General features: G+C 29.3%; 4 protein-coding genes across 4 annotated transcripts; 2 read left to right on the top strand and 2 right to left on the bottom strand.

Annotated features, from left to right (window-relative positions):
• Nucleotides 1-264: 264 nt before the first annotated feature.
• LOC109608798 (uncharacterized) lies at nucleotides 265-1,048 on the top strand. Its single transcript, XM_020025347.2, has 3 exons — nucleotides 265-504; nucleotides 556-607; nucleotides 662-1,048. Exons 1-3 carry the CDS (start codon nucleotides 317-319, stop codon nucleotides 896-898), a joined length of 477 nt encoding a protein of 158 aa, XP_019880906.1. The 5' UTR covers nucleotides 265-316; the 3' UTR covers nucleotides 899-1,048.
• A 3,121-nt stretch (nucleotides 1,049-4,169) lies between these two features.
• LOC109608795 (very-long-chain 3-oxoacyl-CoA reductase) lies at nucleotides 4,170-8,347 on the top strand. Its single transcript, XM_020025344.2, has 4 exons — nucleotides 4,170-4,198; nucleotides 4,295-4,488; nucleotides 7,437-7,559; nucleotides 7,618-8,347. The coding sequence occupies exons 1-4, from the start codon at nucleotides 4,185-4,187 to the stop codon at nucleotides 8,283-8,285; spliced, it is 999 nt and encodes a 332-aa protein (XP_019880903.1). The 5' UTR covers nucleotides 4,170-4,184; the 3' UTR covers nucleotides 8,286-8,347.
• A 545-nt stretch (nucleotides 8,348-8,892) lies between these two features.
• LOC109608797 (uncharacterized) lies at nucleotides 8,893-10,122 on the bottom strand. Its single transcript, XM_020025346.2, has 4 exons — nucleotides 9,801-10,122; nucleotides 9,655-9,745; nucleotides 9,482-9,600; nucleotides 8,893-9,233 (listed from the first exon to the last, which is right to left on the bottom strand). The coding sequence occupies exons 1-4, from the start codon at nucleotides 9,940-9,942 to the stop codon at nucleotides 9,097-9,099; spliced, it is 489 nt and encodes a 162-aa protein (XP_019880905.1). The 5' UTR covers nucleotides 9,943-10,122; the 3' UTR covers nucleotides 8,893-9,096.
• A 1,818-nt stretch (nucleotides 10,123-11,940) lies between these two features.
• On the bottom strand, nucleotides 11,941-16,669 carry LOC109608799 (protein phosphatase 1B-like). Its single transcript, XM_049970745.1, has 5 exons — nucleotides 16,547-16,669; nucleotides 12,542-13,375; nucleotides 12,376-12,493; nucleotides 12,115-12,220; nucleotides 11,941-12,054 (listed from the first exon to the last, which is right to left on the bottom strand). The coding sequence occupies exons 2-5, from the start codon at nucleotides 13,349-13,351 to the stop codon at nucleotides 11,973-11,975; spliced, it is 1,116 nt and encodes a 371-aa protein (XP_049826702.1). The 5' UTR covers nucleotides 13,352-13,375; nucleotides 16,547-16,669; the 3' UTR covers nucleotides 11,941-11,972.
• Nucleotides 16,670-17,399: the final 730 nt, after the last annotated feature.

The raw sequence follows: 17,399 nt of genomic DNA, 5'->3' as shown, positions 1-17,399 counted from the left end.
TTAAACTATTAAATAATATAACAATAATATTAAAAATATAATAATTGACGATTCTGTACTTTGAAACATATACTAGGGGCAAAAATTAAAGGATGTTGTTTTAATATTTTTAAAATTTCAACATTATTCATCTTTATATATAAATAAATATAAAAATTAATTGTTATTTTGACCCTATTTTATTGTATCAATAATAAACATTTTGATTTAAAAAATAATTATAGTAATCCAACTTTTGTCTCCAATTTAATTTTACCCAAAAAAATCAAACAATAATTTAAGTTAAGGTTATAAAGTAAGTAGGCATTTCAAAAATATGTCTAGTTCCACCTTGATAAATGCCTTTGCTTACCAGAAAAAGCTTGAAACTCCAGTGTACGTGGTTGAAAGAACGAGAGAAGGACTTTTGAAGGCAACCTGTACCTTCCTCGATTACGAAACTATAGGATACGGTACCAATAAACGTGTATCAAAGAACCAAGCTGCTGATTTAATGTGGCAAAAGTGAGTACAATTAAATGTGTTGGTTTATTTTAATTTGTGGTTTCCAATTAGGCTCCTTGAACAATACCCAACCCTAGACACTGGTGTGATCGATGATTCTAACGTAAGTCACTTCTGTGTGATTAAAACTTGGTCAAATTTTAAGTTAACATTTTAGAGCCCCAGTCCTAGTCACAATAAAAGTGAAGTAAACCCCATTGAGTTAAAACAGGAGCTACATAATCTCGGGTTCACATACACCTTATATATTTTTCAAATGGAACCGTTAGTTTTAAAACTGGTGGGCCAAAACGGAGTCATCTTATTTTCAGCCAAGCGTGAAATTGAAGCATCAGTCGAAGATATCCTAAACTTGGCTGTTAAAATGGCAAAAGCAGAAGTCGAAGTGATATGAACTGAACAAATTCGATTAGAAACTCAGGAACACACCGTTTATAACATAATTTCCTATTATTGACTTTCACTATCATTTAATGTGAGGTACCTTAAGTAAAATACTTATTGTTAGGTCACACCAGTTAATAAATAGATGCATTCAATCAAATTGATCGTTGAAATTGTTTTTGATTTCCAAATGTTTGCAATTATGCAACTGTATTAATTGTTTGTTTGTTATCAAAGTTCGCAGATCCAAAAATAATCCTTATCAAACTGACCACCTATACAAAGGTCACATTTTGAAATCACCACACTAATGCCATATTAAACATACTTTTTATTTTAGTATTTCCTTTAATATTAGAGTAAATCAAAACCTAATGAGTAAATTAATTACTTAGGAATAGTAAAGATAATCTCAGAAAAGCTGAAATATAAATAAATATTTTATTTTATTATTGATTTATTAATTATTAAAATCAAAAAATCACGTTTTTTTTTGTTTTTTATTCATTTATAAATCAATCTTATGTCTAAATTAAGAATGCTTTTTAAAAAATAAATAATTTTTTATATTAATTATTAAAATAAAATAGTTAAAATATCATTTTATTTTTTATATTTTATTCATTAAAATAAGAATGGTAATATTATCCAATTTAATATATAAAAAAAATATTAAAAATCAAGCAACAATAAAAAAAATATTTGTATTTTTATAGGAGTAAATTCATTTTTAAACTCAAATAATTACATTTTTTATATTAAATGATTCAAAAAGTTTCAAAAATAAAATTATTTTGTATTTTCTTGGTTATTATAATGTTTTTATTGAAGAAATTTTTAATACTTACTAAAATTAAAAAACAAAATTTTGTACTTACATAAAAAAGTGCCAATACCTAAAATAAGAAAATATTTTTTAGAATTTTTGTGCCAAATTTTTTAAAGAATTTTTATAAAAAGAACCTTTTTAAGAAACAATTTACTTATTACATAAACACAAATTTGAAAGATTTAATTACTAAAAAACTCAATTAATTAGTATGTATTAACTATAATTTCAAAATTTTGTTCTATAAAATGTTGTTAACCCTTCAAAGAATCCATTTAAAGATTATTATGTCGAAAATTTATTTATTTTGGCCCACATTACGTTTGTAAGACCTTATTGGCACACCCTGTAAATTATATACAGTGTCTCATTTTAAAAATGGTAAAACCTCAAAACTTTTTTATTTGGAACTCGATTTTTATAAATAATAACTCAAAAGAGAAGAAAAAAATGCATAAAAATGGAGAATATACATATGGTTAGAAACATTGATTAGGATATTTTTTTGTTCTTCATTGAATCTTTCAAAAAATATTGAATGTAAAACAGTTTAAACATATTCTTCTAATGAATTTCTTTCTTGTGATGACTGAACCATAAAATAAAATGTCAAAAATGTCGAAGAATTTTAAATAATGACTTAATTAACTCATTAGTTACCAAAATCAAATTAGTGTGTGTTAAAATATCTTTAAATGTGTATAATTGAGTGATAAATGAAGATACCATGAAGTCTGTGGCTAAAATTTGACACTCTCAGAAATGTGAAAGTTAAATTTAGTAGAAAATTTGATTTAAAATATAATTATTAATATGTAAGGATAAAATTTATTGAATTGAATTGATTTTTATAATAAAAAATATCCAATTTGATTGATTTTTCTGTTTTCTTACTAAAAAAATGTTAAATTAAATATTAACAGTGTGATAATGCTCATTTTCTTATGTGTACTGACTAAACTAAATTTAGTTCTGTTAATATTCATTTTATGTATAGGAAATGCTAAGCAATTGAAATGTTTTTTAATATTCTACTTAATTATGCTAAAACATATATGGTGTTCTATTGTACAATAACAAAGTTATTGATGTTATAAGATTAATAAAATTAAACGAACACTCTGTATAAAATTTGAAAGTACTAACAATACCTATTATAGGATTGTTCTTAATTTACAGGTATGCCAAAAATGAACCATCCAGCATCAAAATTGGTGGCTCTACGTACATTTTAGACCATCCATCTGTCAAAATTTTTGGAAATAAACTAATTACTCAAAAACTATTGGGTTTAGGTATAGAACATGATATAGCCATTTTATTTGCAATTACATATAAAATTTAATAATTCAAAAATATACAGGGTGTTCCATTGAAAATAACAAAATTGATGTCACTTCCGGCATTTTTATTCAAAATAAGTTAAAATCATACTTCAAATCATATAATTGATATATAAGTTTCAAACTAAGCAGCTTTTTATCACTTTTTTCTTAATAGTGACCCCTGTCTCATCTGAATGGTGGTTGGAAATGGAGGAGATTTAACTTTAGTACTAGTGGAATAATTAAATTTTGATATTTAGAATTTAGTTAAAAAAATCCCCCTGTATATAGTGTGGCCTATTTAAGATAAAGGCCATCAGATCTAGACTTTAATGAATAATAGATCAAAAGATCTGCATGCTATAAAAACTGTATAACACATGAATAGAAAAAAATATTTTAGAAAAATCTTAACTGTTTTTAGATACAAGTTCGAATCTTCAACAAAAAATAAGTGTTCCATCTGAAGGGATGGAAAAGGTGCTAATTTTAGCACTATGTATTTACCCCAGGTTAAAAATATCACCCTGTATATTACATTTATGTGTATAATTCCGTACGTTATCTGTACAAACATCAGACGACTATTTCTATTAACCCACAGCGAAAACGGCCACACCGAGACAAAATAAATATAGACCAGATAAAAATAGATAAATATAAAATTATTGGAAAGAACCACGGGATAATAACGCTTGTACACCGATAAACGGGACAATTTAACGTGCCGGTTTCGGTGACGGCTCCCCGTACGAACCGGAAGAACTCAATGAACGGAAAATAAAAGATTGTACGGTACATGCTACATCGCATTAAATAGAAATTTCTCCGCACCGAGATTATCGGTGTCAGCGTGAAAGTTCCGTTGGAATGTATCTCACGTTCGTTACATTTTCTCATCTGGCACGCCGAAATGAAAAAAAAATCAATAGCTTGGTCCTAGGCCAGCTTAGGGAGGGTCCCACCGACGGTGCTACGTCTTCGGGTACTGTACCACGTAATTGTCGACGGGAAAATTCCCTCGAACCATTAAAAAACTATGCAAAAAACGGAATAAACCCATGGATGATACGAAATGCAACGAAAGGGGCTGAGAAAGTGGCGGCGGACGCAGGCGCAGGCCGACAAATCGAAATTCTACAATGCTATCGGAACGGTGGGTATTCGAATTTGTGTGTGTGTATGATTGGCATACATAAAACTGATTACAATACATTATTAATTTGTATACGGTGCGATACCGCATTTTCAGTGTCAGTAAGAAGAAGCCACCGGTACGGTCCATCATGTCCGAAAATACAGTGCTCGATAAAATTGGTGTGCTGTGCATATGCATAGTGGGTTTTCAGTTGGTCCGATTTTTGTTCAGGGCTGCTTACAATAATTTTCTGGGTGCCGCACTGAGGATCAACTCGATTAATTTGAAGGAAACTGGAAAATGGGCCGGTACGTACTTTCATATTATTTTTGTCCGTGCACAAACGTTCGTAAATTTCCTAGAAGTTGTATAATTTTAAACGTGGTGTGTTGTGTGACTAGTGATAACAAAAATAATCAGCAAGCTAAGATTAAATTTAATCTTGTTTATAATTTCTTATTATATAATTATTAATAAATACTATTTAGTGCTTTAATTTAATTTAATTTATTAAAAATATCGTTCATTTTTCATTTAAGTTGTTATTTTTGACTTAAAAATTAATACACACATTTCTGATGTAATGTCAGAAATAAAATAAAAATATATTAAAGTTTGAAAACAATAATTAATCTTCCCCCTTTACTGTAAAAGCTGTTTTAAAAACGTATAAAGTACATGAAACTCCTTTGAAACGTAATTACATTTCTGTACAATTGATGTAAAATAATTATTTAACAAGAGGATTATTTAAAAAATATTGTACATTACATATTCCCTTAAATGTGTAATTTTTGAAATATATACCTTAAAAATTGTTTGATCTACACATCTGTGAAGTGAGAAATATAATAAAAACATATTAAAACTTGAAATCAATAATTAATCTTCACTTTTTAATGTTAGAAATAATTTAAAAACGTTTAAAATATATGAAACTGTAATGAAACATCTTTGAAATTTTAAAATTAATTACATTTCATTATATTTTTGTACAATTGACGTTAAATAATTATTTAACAATACGATTAGTTAAAAAAACATTGTACATCTTTCCTTAAAATTGTAATTTTTGAAATATATAACTTAAAAATTATTTAATACACACTTCTGTGATATGAGAAATAAAAGAAAAATATATTAAAACTTGAAATCAATATTTAATATTCACTTATTCATGTAAAAAATTATATAAAAACGTATAAAATATAAGAAAGAGTAAAGAAAATCCTTTGAAATTTTAAAATTAATTACATTTCATTATATTTTTCTACAATTGACGTAAAATAATTATTTAACAATACGATTAGTTAAAAAACATTGTACATCTTTCCTTAAAGATGTAATTTATGAAATATAAAACCTAAAAATTATTAATCCACACTTCTGTGATATGAAAAATAAAATAAAAATATATTAAAACTTGAAATCAATATTTAATCTTCACTTATTCATGTTAAAAATTATATAAAAACGTATAAAATACAAGAAAGAGTAAAGAAATTCGTTTTGAATTTTAAAATTGATTATATTTCATTACATTTTTGTACAATTGACGTAAAATAATTATTTAACAATACGATTAGTTAAAAAACGTTGTACACCTTCCCTTACAGATGTAATTTTTGAAATATATAACTTAAAAATTATTTAATCCACACTTCTGTGATATGAGAAATAAAATAAAAATCTATTAAAACTTGAAATCAATATTTAATATTCACTTATTCATGTCAAAAATTATATAAAAACGTATAAAATACATGAAACAGTAAAGAAAATCCTTTGAAATTTTAAAAATTAATTACATTTCATTATATTTTTGTACAATTGAAGTAAAATAATTATTTAACAATATGATTAGTCAAAAAAACATTCTACATATGTCCTTAAAGGTATAATTTTTGAAATATATAACTTAAAAAATATTTAATCCACACTTCTGTGATATGAGAAATAAAATAAAATTATATTAAAACTTGAAATAAATATTAAATATTCACTTATTCGTGTCAAAAAATATATAAAAACGTATAACATACATGAAACAGTAAAGAAAATCCTTTGGGATTTTAAAATTAATTACATTTCATTATATTCTTGTACAATTGACGTAAAATAATTATTTAACAATACGATTAGTTAAAAAACATTGTACAGCTTTCCTTAAAGGTGTATTTTTTGAAAAATTTTTTAATCCACAGTTCTGTGATGTAAGAAATAAAATAAAAATACATTAGAACTTGAAATGAAAAATTAATATTCATTTTTAATTGTCAAAAATGATATAGAAACATAAAAACAGTAAAGAAAGATCTTTGGAATTTTAAAATTAATTACATTTCATTATATTTTAGTACAGATAACGTAAAGTAATTGTTTTACAATCTGATTATTTAAAAAATATTGTACAGTTTTCATTAAAAACTATTAATCCACAATTCTTTGATATCAAAAATAAAATAAAAATGTATTAAAACATGACATAAATATTTAATATTCACTTATTTAATGTCAGAAATAATGTAAAAATATATTAAGATACATAGAAAAGTAACTAAACACCTTTAAAATTTTCAAATTAATTACATTTAATAATATTTTTGCGCAAATAACGTATAATAATTAATTATAAACAATTATAGTGGTAGTAAAAACGTAGTATAAACAGTTTTCATGTAACTGTTAATGTAACTGATAAGAAAAGGGTCATTAAGCACGTACTTTATGTTGTTGAATTAAAAATAGAGTTAAAGGAAACTAACGTATGTAGAATTCATAATGCAAACATTAGCAAATAATAGAATTGCTGATTAAAAATTTAAATCGTCGCATTACCTTTATAAAGTCTTGATTTTTAAAATGAATTATTTATAAGATTTATACGTTAAACAGTGAAAACATTTTACATGGTTAGGTCAATTTTTCAAACCTGTCATAAGTTTTATACTCAAATAAAATTGATCCCTAATAATATGCAATTTAAAAAATATTTTAACAACAAAAATAATATATCACATTTAATTTATTGATTTAAAACTAAGGAAAGTTTTTTCCTGACTTTTCTTGTGCAGTAAACGTTTTATTTATTTATTAATAAGCCCTTATTACTATTTTTAAGAAGTTAAATACGATGTGATCGTGAACTTACTTTCTTAGCTTAAAAGAAAGACAAGTTTTGTTTCAAACTTGTTTACCTAACATTGGTTTATTTATTAAAGGGTATTTAATTACTGATTTATTATTATTATTTCAGTTGTTACCGGTGCAACAGATGGCATAGGAAAAGCATATGCCGAACTATTGGCAAAAAAAGGACTGAACATTGTTCTGATCAGCAGAACTCAATCCAAATTAGACTCCGTCGCCAGTCAGATAGGTAAGTTACTAAATTAAGTAATTTTTTGAATAAACTTCTTACATTTTACCGCTTACAGGTACTAAATACAACATAGAAACTAAAACAATAGCAGTGGACTTCACAGAGACTGAGAACATCTACCACGACATCGACAAACAACTGACCGGTTTGGACATTGGTGTCCTTATTAATAACGTTGGTATGAGTTACCCACATCCCGAATACTTCCTGGACCTGAAGAACAAAGATGAAATCTACGACAGCATCATCAAATGTAACATCTACTCCGTTACTAACATGTGTAAAGTAGTGATGCCTGGCATGGTGGAACGACGCAGGGGGGTGGTTGTGAATCTCTCGTCTACCGCAGCCCAAATCCCCAGTCCACTGTTAACCGTCTACTCCGCCTCCAAGGCGTTTGTTGAGAAATTCTCCGAAGATCTTGCCTCGGAATACGCCCAATATGGCATCACGGTACAATGCATCATGCCTGGTTACGTGGCAACTAACATGTCGAAGATCAAATCGTCCACTTGGATGGCACCAAGTCCTTTGACGTACGTGTCGGAAGCTTTGAAGACCATCGGTGTTCAACAGAAAACTACCGGATATTTCCCTCACAGTCTGTTGGTCGGGGTGGTTCATACGTTGGAAAACATTTCTCCCAAGTTATCCAGATGGATTGTTACCAAGACGATGCTTAATATAAGGGCTCGGGCTCTTAGACGAGCAAGTAGGATGTAGGAGGTTTATTTATTTTGTTAGCATATTGACGAGGAATAATTTTTAATATATTATTATTTATTTGTGGTAGTTTTATTTAACAGTTGAGTTGAGTTCAGTTTTAATTAAGAAAAGGATATTTTATATGGGTCTTTTTCTTACCATTTCTTTTTTATTATATTATTGCTTACACAACATATTTAAAATGTAATAAAATATGTAAAACCAATTCATTGAAAGAGGGGGAAATATTATATTAACCTATCCTATTTCAGTTCAATAATATACTCCTTGTCAACACAATTCATCTAAATGTGAAGCTGATCACTTAAATAAGTTCTGAATAAGTCTGAACACATTTATTACGATATTCACCAGCAATTTTCTGGCTAATAATAATAATAAAATGAGTTCTCCCATTCCAAATATGCCTTGTATCTGAAGTGAACTCTATGAAAATGTCATTAAATGTTAACATAAACATAAGTATTATATGAGAGGATGGAAAGACATAAAGGGATGATAGCAGCTGCTGTAACTCAAATCTGCAGTCCACTATTTAAAGCATTTATTCAGAAATTCTCACAGGGTGTTCCAGGAAGAGCGGTGGTAAATAAAGTACAATAGCTAATTTATAAATATATTCGTTTTATTTTCAAAAATTATAAAACATTTCTGTCAAATATGATAAAGATAATAGGTCTCAACAGTCCCTAACAGCATTAAGAGTGTATAAAATATTATTGCACCTCCCTAAAATTACCTAAACTTACATTAGTAATAAATACAAATTCAGTGACTAGCAGCATTATTTGGCATGATACGGAAATTCTTAATTATTTTTTCTGGTTCGCCTTTTTCGAAGGGCACCGGCCTGTCGGAGTAAGTGAGCATTTTCATCGTCGTCGGTACCTGGATCCCACAGTTTAGCTTTTATCGGTAAGTAAACGAGTCCAAAGAGTGTTACCACTAAAATAATTAAATACTTATCTATGGGTAATTATAATAATGCCAGCTACAATAAAAATTGAGCTTATGACGTAACAAAAAAGGATAAAAAGCTGCTGAAAAAAATTAGTTTTTTGAGAAAACTAAAAAATAATAATAATACACAGTGGAAGTTACTGAAATAACAACTATAAAATATTCTGTTGTAAAATTGTAAATAAATAAATAATATATTAATTTATTCACCAACAAGTACCATATATACTTACTGTTTAAAATGCACGGGAAAACTACATAGAAATTTAACGTTGCGGATCTAAAGAAAAGTGTTTCACTCAAATACAAAATTATTGTGATGACCAAAGAACATATTCCCATACTAACAATGCTACAATGATTAACAGTGTTTACAAATAAATATTTAAAATAGATCAATACTTACGGTTTGTAATGAATAAAAAGCGTGCAATGTATTAGAGCCAGAGATTTCAAAATTGAGTACATTCCTAAAATCCTGGAGGTTGTGTACTCCTCTAAAAATATAAATATATATAGTTTGTTGGTTTAAAAATGGTTAAGTTAAATTACCATCTACGTATTCGCTAGGTTCTAAAATTGTCTTGCTTAGGAAAGATCGTTTTTCTATGTAACTTCTAATTGCCGTTCCGAAATCCATGAATGCGACAAACGCTATCCAGCCTCTAAACGCGTACATCATTTTCCGGTCCATTTTTTATTAATTAGTTAATTAAATTCAACGCGGTTGACGAAAAGGCACGTAAAACGACGGTATTATTTATAAAAAATGGAGTGATATGTTGATTTGTTGAAATTCATATTTTTACATGTTTAACCAGTCCGTTTCTTAGGTTAGGAACGAACGATCAACGCTCGCATCAAAACATTTTAGGAGACTGCAGGCAACGTTGCCAAAGGTAACTTCTACGGGGGAATAAAAGGACAAGTTTTCATTAGTGTTGCCACTTTGCCATTTAATATAGAATATTTAGTAATAGGATCAGTGTATTTTTTTAAAAGATTCAATTAGGTGTTCAATTTACATCTGAAAATAACAGAAAATGAATGTGTAAAACCGATGTAAAGGTGATCGAGTAATCATGGTTGCCGCCTGCTCAACTGGCCTATGCTAGAACCATATATACAGAAGTGTTCATCATTAAAGTAATGTTTTAAAATGTCAACTATTATAGACATAAATATGTTACTTAATGTCAATTGTTAAAATAATATTTATTGATATTCTAAAAACTATTTTTTTATTCTATAAAATATTTCATATATTTCAATGAATTGAACTGGATATAAATTTAAAAAAAAATTGTATTAATATGTAACATTTCAATGAATATTTATAGTTTGTATTACTACAGTGGTGGTCAAAGATATAGCCCGAAATTTTGTAAGATACGCCAGAAAAGACATTTTAGATCTAAATATTGCTGACATCACTAAAAACTTAAGATTCTCTAGAAAAATAGTTTGCAATGTTATTTATTAACAAATATAAAATAACACACCCAATTGAAAATATCATAAGAAGTCGTCCTAATAAAAAACAATTCACTTTATAAACAGACAAATTAGAAAAATCAGTCTTCTAGTTAAATAAAAAATGAATTAATTGAGTCATACGACATCGGTGTGGCTAGTAGAACAATTACACTTGCAAGGATGTATTTCAGTAAAGAAACTATTGGTATTAAAAAAGAATATTTGAACAAGATTAAAGTTTGCACAAAAATATGTTAACTATCCTCCAGAATTTTGGCGAAGAGTAGTTTGGAGTTATCAATCCAAGTTCAATAGAATATGATCAGATAAATAAAGGTTGGACCCTAGATACAGTACAAAAGCTTTGAAACACGGTGGAGGAAACGTGTTGGGGTTTGGGGTTTCTTTTCTTGGCATGGTATGAAACCATTACAGAAAATTATTGATAAATTATGTATCCATTTGCCAAAGATAATTTGTCAGTTACAGAATTTTTATGCATGATAATGGTCTGAATCATGCGTCCAAAGTTGTTCAACATTGATTAAAAGGTCCCCACTATTGGCAATCACTTCAAGCAATACAGGTAATAAATGATCTCTACAACAGATCAGAGTAAATATAAAAACACCAGATTTGGGATATAAAATTTTAATATAAAAATATTACATACATTTTAAATATTTTTTTTTTATAATTTTTTCAATTGTGTTCGTCACCTGAGATGGTTCACATTTAAAAGAATAATCACAAATCTACATCACAGTTTATAATCAGTCAAGAAATGTGCGGAAAATGTAAGATACAACAATCAATCTGTGTTTTAATAGAAGTGTCTCACTGTTTAAAACTTATTAACCTGGTTATTAGTTAAACCACACAGGTTGATTTTTGTATTTACTAACAAATTATAATTGAATTTGGTACAATAGATAGTGTTAGGAAAATATCGATTACATATATATAACATTCCTCTAACATTTATATAATATATATATTTTTTATATATTTAGCACTTATTTTTATTATGATTATTGCGAAGTATATCATTTAATATTCAATGTATAATTCATATTTGTACTCAGAATATAAATAATTATTCTTCTGAATAATCCTAAACAACAAACGTATTTATTATCACTTATGCAATTTAAAGCCGAGTTACGTATTAATCACTACTGTATCTAATATTTAATCAGTAATACTTATCTTATTAATTAGGCCGTTATTATTAATGAACAATACGAATTAACGTATGTTAGTATGAACAACTTGGTTACTGCTAAACCCTGGGAAATATTTTCGATATAATTGATCAATGAATCGACGTCTAAAAACAACAAACGAAATAATAAATATGAATTAAATAGGTCATGGATCAAAATCTTACTTGGATTGTATGCCTCCACCTCTTGGCAAACCTGGTATCTTTTTAACCAAGTAAAGCTGCTGCAATATTCCATAGTAATCAATGTTAGGAAACTCTTGTATGATCCCTAAAACATTAAATAAACAATAGTTTTGCTGATACATTATTGGCTGAAAGTGGGGTTTTGTTGTCATATTCATTTGTATTCCTGAAGATTACACAAATCAATAAGACAACGCTTTCAACGAATCCCTTGTGTGCAAATTTTGAGGACATTATTACCTGTAAAGATAATTTCAATATTTTTGTTCAGAGCTTCATCTGCAGCTTTCGCTGTAGCTGTAGGTTTGGGGCAATTTTTGAATGTTATTAAAATCAGCGTTATGTTGTCAGTAGCACCCTAAAATACTATTAATAAATACCTGTTAAATTTGTGTTTACTACCCACCTTATAGAAACACGTATCAATGGCGAGTTTGACAACCTCCTCCAAATCATCGGTTATCAACAGAGTGTCGTGTACGTATTGACATAAAGCTTCGTCAGTAATAACATCCCAAACGCCATCAGACGCTAAAATCATAAATTCATCATTGTCGTCCTTCTGCTGAACATACACATCCGGCTGCGACGATAAGATCTGGTGGAGCTGATCTTTGTCGCTTTGCTTTTTCAGCTCGAAGTCCCCCAAGGCCCGACTGACACCCAGACTCCTGTGACCCCAGCTAATCCTGCCGTTCTGGACGATCCCACCGGCCGCATTGATTCGCAACTTCTCCGAAATCAGATTAGGCTTGTGGTCTTGGGTGGCGAACACCCTGGCGTTGTTGCGCCAAAGCACCGCCCTGCTGTCGCCGCAGTTGGCGACGAAGTATTTATCTTCCGAAATGAACACACATAGGGCAGTGGTTCCGCTGGTTTCCTTTAGGTCGTCGAGTTTTCGTAAGTAGTCGTCGAACTGCAGAAAACCTCTTTCGATCGCCGTCGGCATGTTGGCGTCGAAGCCTTCGACGTTCAGGACGCAGTCGAGTAAATGATTTGCGCAATAATTCGAACACGTCGGGCCGCCGTGGCCGTCGAACACGGCGAAGTACGACAAGTTCTCGCGTCCCTCCAGCTTCGCCTTCGTCACGTTCCTGTCCTCCATCATGACGTGCCAACCGATCATGCTTCCGACGGCGAATTTTAGATCATTGCCTTCGCCATGGCTGCAAATTATATTTCTGTCGGGGGTGTTTTGTAACGTTCCCATTTGCATTTGGTGAAGGTAATAGGATCTAAACTAAACAAATAACTAATTAAGTTAATTTTTCTAATTTAAATTTCTATTATAAATTTTGTCCAGATCAATAAAATTTTAAAAGTACTTAAAATAATAAAAGAATTCAAATTCGTGGAGTCGGGTATTTCCAAATTAAATAGAGAAAAAATGATCATTTATCCTGCAAACTACTTCTGTTGGAAGAATAAATGTCCCAGGAGGGTCCTGGAGTGTGTGATTAATAAAATTGTCCCTCTACAATTAGAAGACTTGTAATGTATTGGCAATATCCTTATAATTACACAATTTATATATATTTTTAAACGTTAATTCAGTTTGGAGTTGAATCCTGTACGTATGTCGAAGTGAAAAAGATGCCGGTAATAAGATTGTCGCTTAGAGACTTTAAAAACGTGACCGGTATGTCAATGTTTGAGTTTAGATCTATTGGATGTGACTGGTTAACTCGTTCCTCGTTTACAAGCCAAACTGTTATGTGATTCTGAAGGTTTTTTACACTTAACAGTTAAGTTTATGTTAATTTGTTCTTACTCTGTGATTTGTTATACTAGTTTATTAAAGAATTAGATGTGTAAAATTAATTTAAAAAATGATGCTCAACCAAGAAGAAAAGTATAGAAATTCAGTAATTTGATGACTGCAAACTTAAAATTAATAACTAATACTGAAGAATGGAAGATTGTGGTTGATAAGTATCATCAAAACCAGAAAAATTGTTATTTTAATATTGACATTTTATTTTGTTTCAAAAGCTTATTTCTTTCCTTTCAAATAGGAATTGAAATATGAAATAAGAATCTTATACGCCTACACTATCTCTAAATCTGTTTTAGTATCCATAATTCCATATACAAAGATTCTTAAGAAAGTTTCTGTATCAAATGTCAGAGTTCATCGAAATATATGGAATGGTTGGAGATATCAAAACGCAGTTTACAGCAATCGACGTTATACAAAAATTTAATTTTAAATAATTAAACTAATAATCATCTATATATTAAATTAATTTGGAACGTCCTGTATTGTTCTATTCTTATTTTGAGACGTTCTGTATCCATGTATAAACTCAAAATATTAATTATTTGACTATTTTACTTCTTAACTTCTCCTAACTACTGAGTAAATTAGTGAATTAATATGAATAAGAATAATTAGACTTTACTTTTTAAATATGATGAATCAAATTAGCAAATATCAGAGTTTATAAAAAATTATGGAATGGTTAGAGACATCAAAATGCAGCTGTGACAATGGACGTTTGAGACAAAAAATAGCTTTAAACAGTTAAGCTCATGATTATCTGTTTTACTATTTTGAGACGTTCTGTATTCATGTAGAAACTCAAAATATTAATTATTTGACTACTTTACTTCCTAACTTCTCCTAACTACTGACTAAATTAGTGAATTAATATAAATAAGAATAATTAGACCTCACTTTTAAAATAAAAAATCAAATTAGCAAATGTCAGGGTTCATAGAAATTTATGGAATGGTTAGAAACGTCAAAGTGCAGCTGTGACAATGGACGTCTTAGAAAAATTTAGCTTTAAACAGTTAAGCTAATGATTGTCTATCTATTTCACTATTTTGAAACGTCCTGTATTCATGTATAAACTCAAAATATTGATTATTTGACTACTTTACTTCCTAACTTCTCCTAACTACTGACTAAAGTAGTGAATTAAAATAAATAAGAATAATTATACCACACTTTTTAAATAAAATACCAAATTAGCAAATGTCAAAGTTCATAGAAATTTATAGAATGGTTAGAGACATCAAAATGCAGCTGTGACAAAGAACGTTTTAGAAAAATTTAGCATTAAACTAAGGATTGTCTATTTTTTCCATTATTTTAGGACGTCCTGTATTCATGTATAAACTCAAAATATTACTTATTTGACTATTTTACTTTCTAACTTCTCCTAACTACTAACTAAATTAGTGAATTAATATAAAAAAAGCATAATTAGACTTCACTTTTTAAATACGGAGAATTAAATTAGCAAATGTCAAAATTCATTAAAGTCTATGAAATGATTAGAGACATGAAAATGTAGCTGCGACAATGTATGTCTTAGAAAAATTTAGCTTTAAACAGTTAAGCTAATGATTGTCTATCTATTCCACTATTTTGAAACATCGTGTATTCACATATAAACTCAAAATATTTTCTATTTTACTTTCTAATTACTAACTAAATTAGTGAATTAATATAAAAAAGCATAATTAGACTTCACTTTTTAAATATGGTGAGGTATGTATAAACTACTAAGTCAATTGGTGAATTAATATAAATAACCATAATTAAACTCTAATTTGAATATGGAGAATCGAATTTACCAAATGTCAAGGGTCATTAAAATCTATAGGATGGTTTAAATTTAAACAATTGAGCTGATAATTGTCTATCTGATCAACTAATTTGGGATGCTACATCTATTTAAATGAGATGATAATTGGACAGATAATTTAAATAAGGGATTATAAGTAGATTAAAACTTGTTAACTAATTTTAAAATGGAGAACCGATTTTCTCAAATGTCAAGGGTCATCGAAATCTATGGAGTTTGTAGAGACATCAAAGTGCAGTTATATCATGTTTTAGAAAAAATTATCTTTGGACAATTAAGACAATATTTGTCTATCTACAGAACTAATTACTACCAACTATCAAATAAATTGGTCAAATAATAATAATAATAGTAATAATAAGCATAATTACACCCACATTTAAATATGGAAAATTGAAATGATATAAAAAATGTTATTTTTTTCAGTTATTTGACAATTTTGATCCTTAAAAGCTTGTAACTACTACTAAAATACTATTATGATAATAAATATAATTGAACCGCAAGTGTAAATAAGAAAATTTTAGTGTAAAAAATTCTTTTAGTTTGTTTATTAAAAAGCGGCAAAATTTAAATACGTCACTAAAGATATTAAAGTATGTTCTGTTTTCAACTAGATTCCTATATGATGAGGTGCGACAGGTGGTAACACATGACATATTCAAAAAGCCAACATTCTTAGAGAAATTCAACACCATACCATTGATCTTACACGAAACTTACCTTAGGTATTGTTATTACAAGAATAAAAATAAAAACTATAGTAGGACTATTGGAAAATTACATTGATAGAAACATCTATGGGGGGTACTTACCAGGTCTCTTCCTTAGGCCGCAAAAGGCTAACAGTGACTGCCACAGACAATTTCTCTTTCGAAAAACATTTCAAATGCGTGGGCCGTGTGGCCATTGATCGTTATCACATAGCGGTAAAATTTAAATACGCAACAAGACGACATGCGCCAAAAATGATAAGGCCATTACGCACCACCCCTGCAACATCCAACGATTCCCGAAACAAACCCATTGCGGCCGAATATCAACAATTAAATGCGTGCATTTTCGACCAGGCCCCACACCGTACTATGTGGGGTGGTTATCGATTGCAGCACGTGTAGGTTTCGTCCCCGGGACGAAACCGACATCGTCGACTCTGTAAACGGGCCCTTAGAGTTATTCACGCAGGATTCATTGACATCAATCAGCTAAGCAGCCATTCACCCACATGGAAGTTGAAGGACAAGGTTATCCTTCATTGATTTATGCGAAAGAGTTTGTGGGAGTTTACGCCATTTTCTCCGATCGTCGTTGGTCCCCACGGGCTTATCAATACACCCACACGAAAGTGGGCATTATTTTCGGCCCACGTAATTCTGTCGACGTTCTCTTCGTCGCATGAACGGCCCGGGGAAACTTTTGTTCGCAAGAATGATTGGCACAAATCTCGGTGAAAAACAATGCCATTAATTGCCGCCAGAAATGGATTTTGGACGTGACTGTTCGTCTTATATGTTACTGTGACTTACATGAAGGACAAAAAATGTCTTATCAATTATCAAAAAAATTTAATACAATATTTTATTATAGACATCTGATAATAACGCATAAACCAACATTTTGGTTCCTACATAATGGGCTAACATGCTCCACTGATTCTGATGCACAAAA

The sequence above is a fragment of the Aethina tumida genome, chromosome 1 (assembly GCF_024364675.1).
Source record: "Aethina tumida isolate Nest 87 chromosome 1, icAetTumi1.1, whole genome shotgun sequence".
NCBI classification, from domain to species: domain Eukaryota; kingdom Metazoa; phylum Arthropoda; class Insecta; order Coleoptera; family Nitidulidae; genus Aethina; species Aethina tumida.
This window is presented reverse-complemented; position numbering and strand designations above follow the sequence as displayed.

What these genes read in the sequence shown, in the direction of transcription:
- LOC109608798 (XM_020025347.2), top strand. Translation starts at nt 317, where the DNA reads ATGTCTAGTTCCACCTTGATAAATGCCTTTGCTTACCAGAAAAAGCTT. An exon ending in GCTGATTTAATGTGGCAAAA is followed by an intron (nt 505 to 555) that starts GTGAGTACAATT and finishes GTTTCCAATTAG; the next exon opens with GCTCCTTGAACAATACCCAA. An exon ending in GTGTGATCGATGATTCTAAC is followed by an intron (nt 608 to 661) that starts GTAAGTCACTTC and finishes TTAACATTTTAG; the next exon opens with AGCCCCAGTCCTAGTCACAA.
- LOC109608795 (XM_020025344.2), top strand. An exon ending in GGAAACTGGAAAATGGGCCG is followed by an intron (nt 4,489 to 7,436) that starts GTACGTACTTTC and finishes TTATTATTTCAG; the next exon opens with TTGTTACCGGTGCAACAGAT. An exon ending in CTCCGTCGCCAGTCAGATAG is followed by an intron (nt 7,560 to 7,617) that starts GTAAGTTACTAA and finishes TACCGCTTACAG; the next exon opens with GTACTAAATACAACATAGAA.
- LOC109608797 (XM_020025346.2), bottom strand. Translation starts at nt 9,942, where the DNA reads ATGGACCGGAAAATGATGTACGCGTTTAGAGGCTGGATAGCGTTTGTC. An exon ending in CTTTTTATTCATTACAAACC is followed by an intron (nt 9,601 to 9,654) that starts GTAAGTATTGAT and finishes TAATCATTGTAG; the next exon opens with CATTGTTAGTATGGGAATAT. An exon ending in TTTCCCGTGCATTTTAAACA is followed by an intron (nt 9,234 to 9,481) that starts GTAAGTATATAT and finishes TAATTATTTTAG; the next exon opens with TGGTAACACTCTTTGGACTC.
- LOC109608799 (XM_049970745.1), bottom strand. Translation starts at nt 13,351, where the DNA reads ATGCAAATGGGAACGTTACAAAACACCCCCGACAGAAATATAATTTGC. An exon ending in TTGATACGTGTTTCTATAAG is followed by an intron (nt 12,494 to 12,541) that starts GTGGGTAGTAAA and finishes ATAGTATTTTAG; the next exon opens with GGTGCTACTGACAACATAAC. An exon ending in GGTGGAGGCATACAATCCAA is followed by an intron (nt 12,055 to 12,114) that starts GTAAGATTTTGA and finishes TGTTGTTTTTAG; the next exon opens with ACGTCGATTCATTGATCAAT.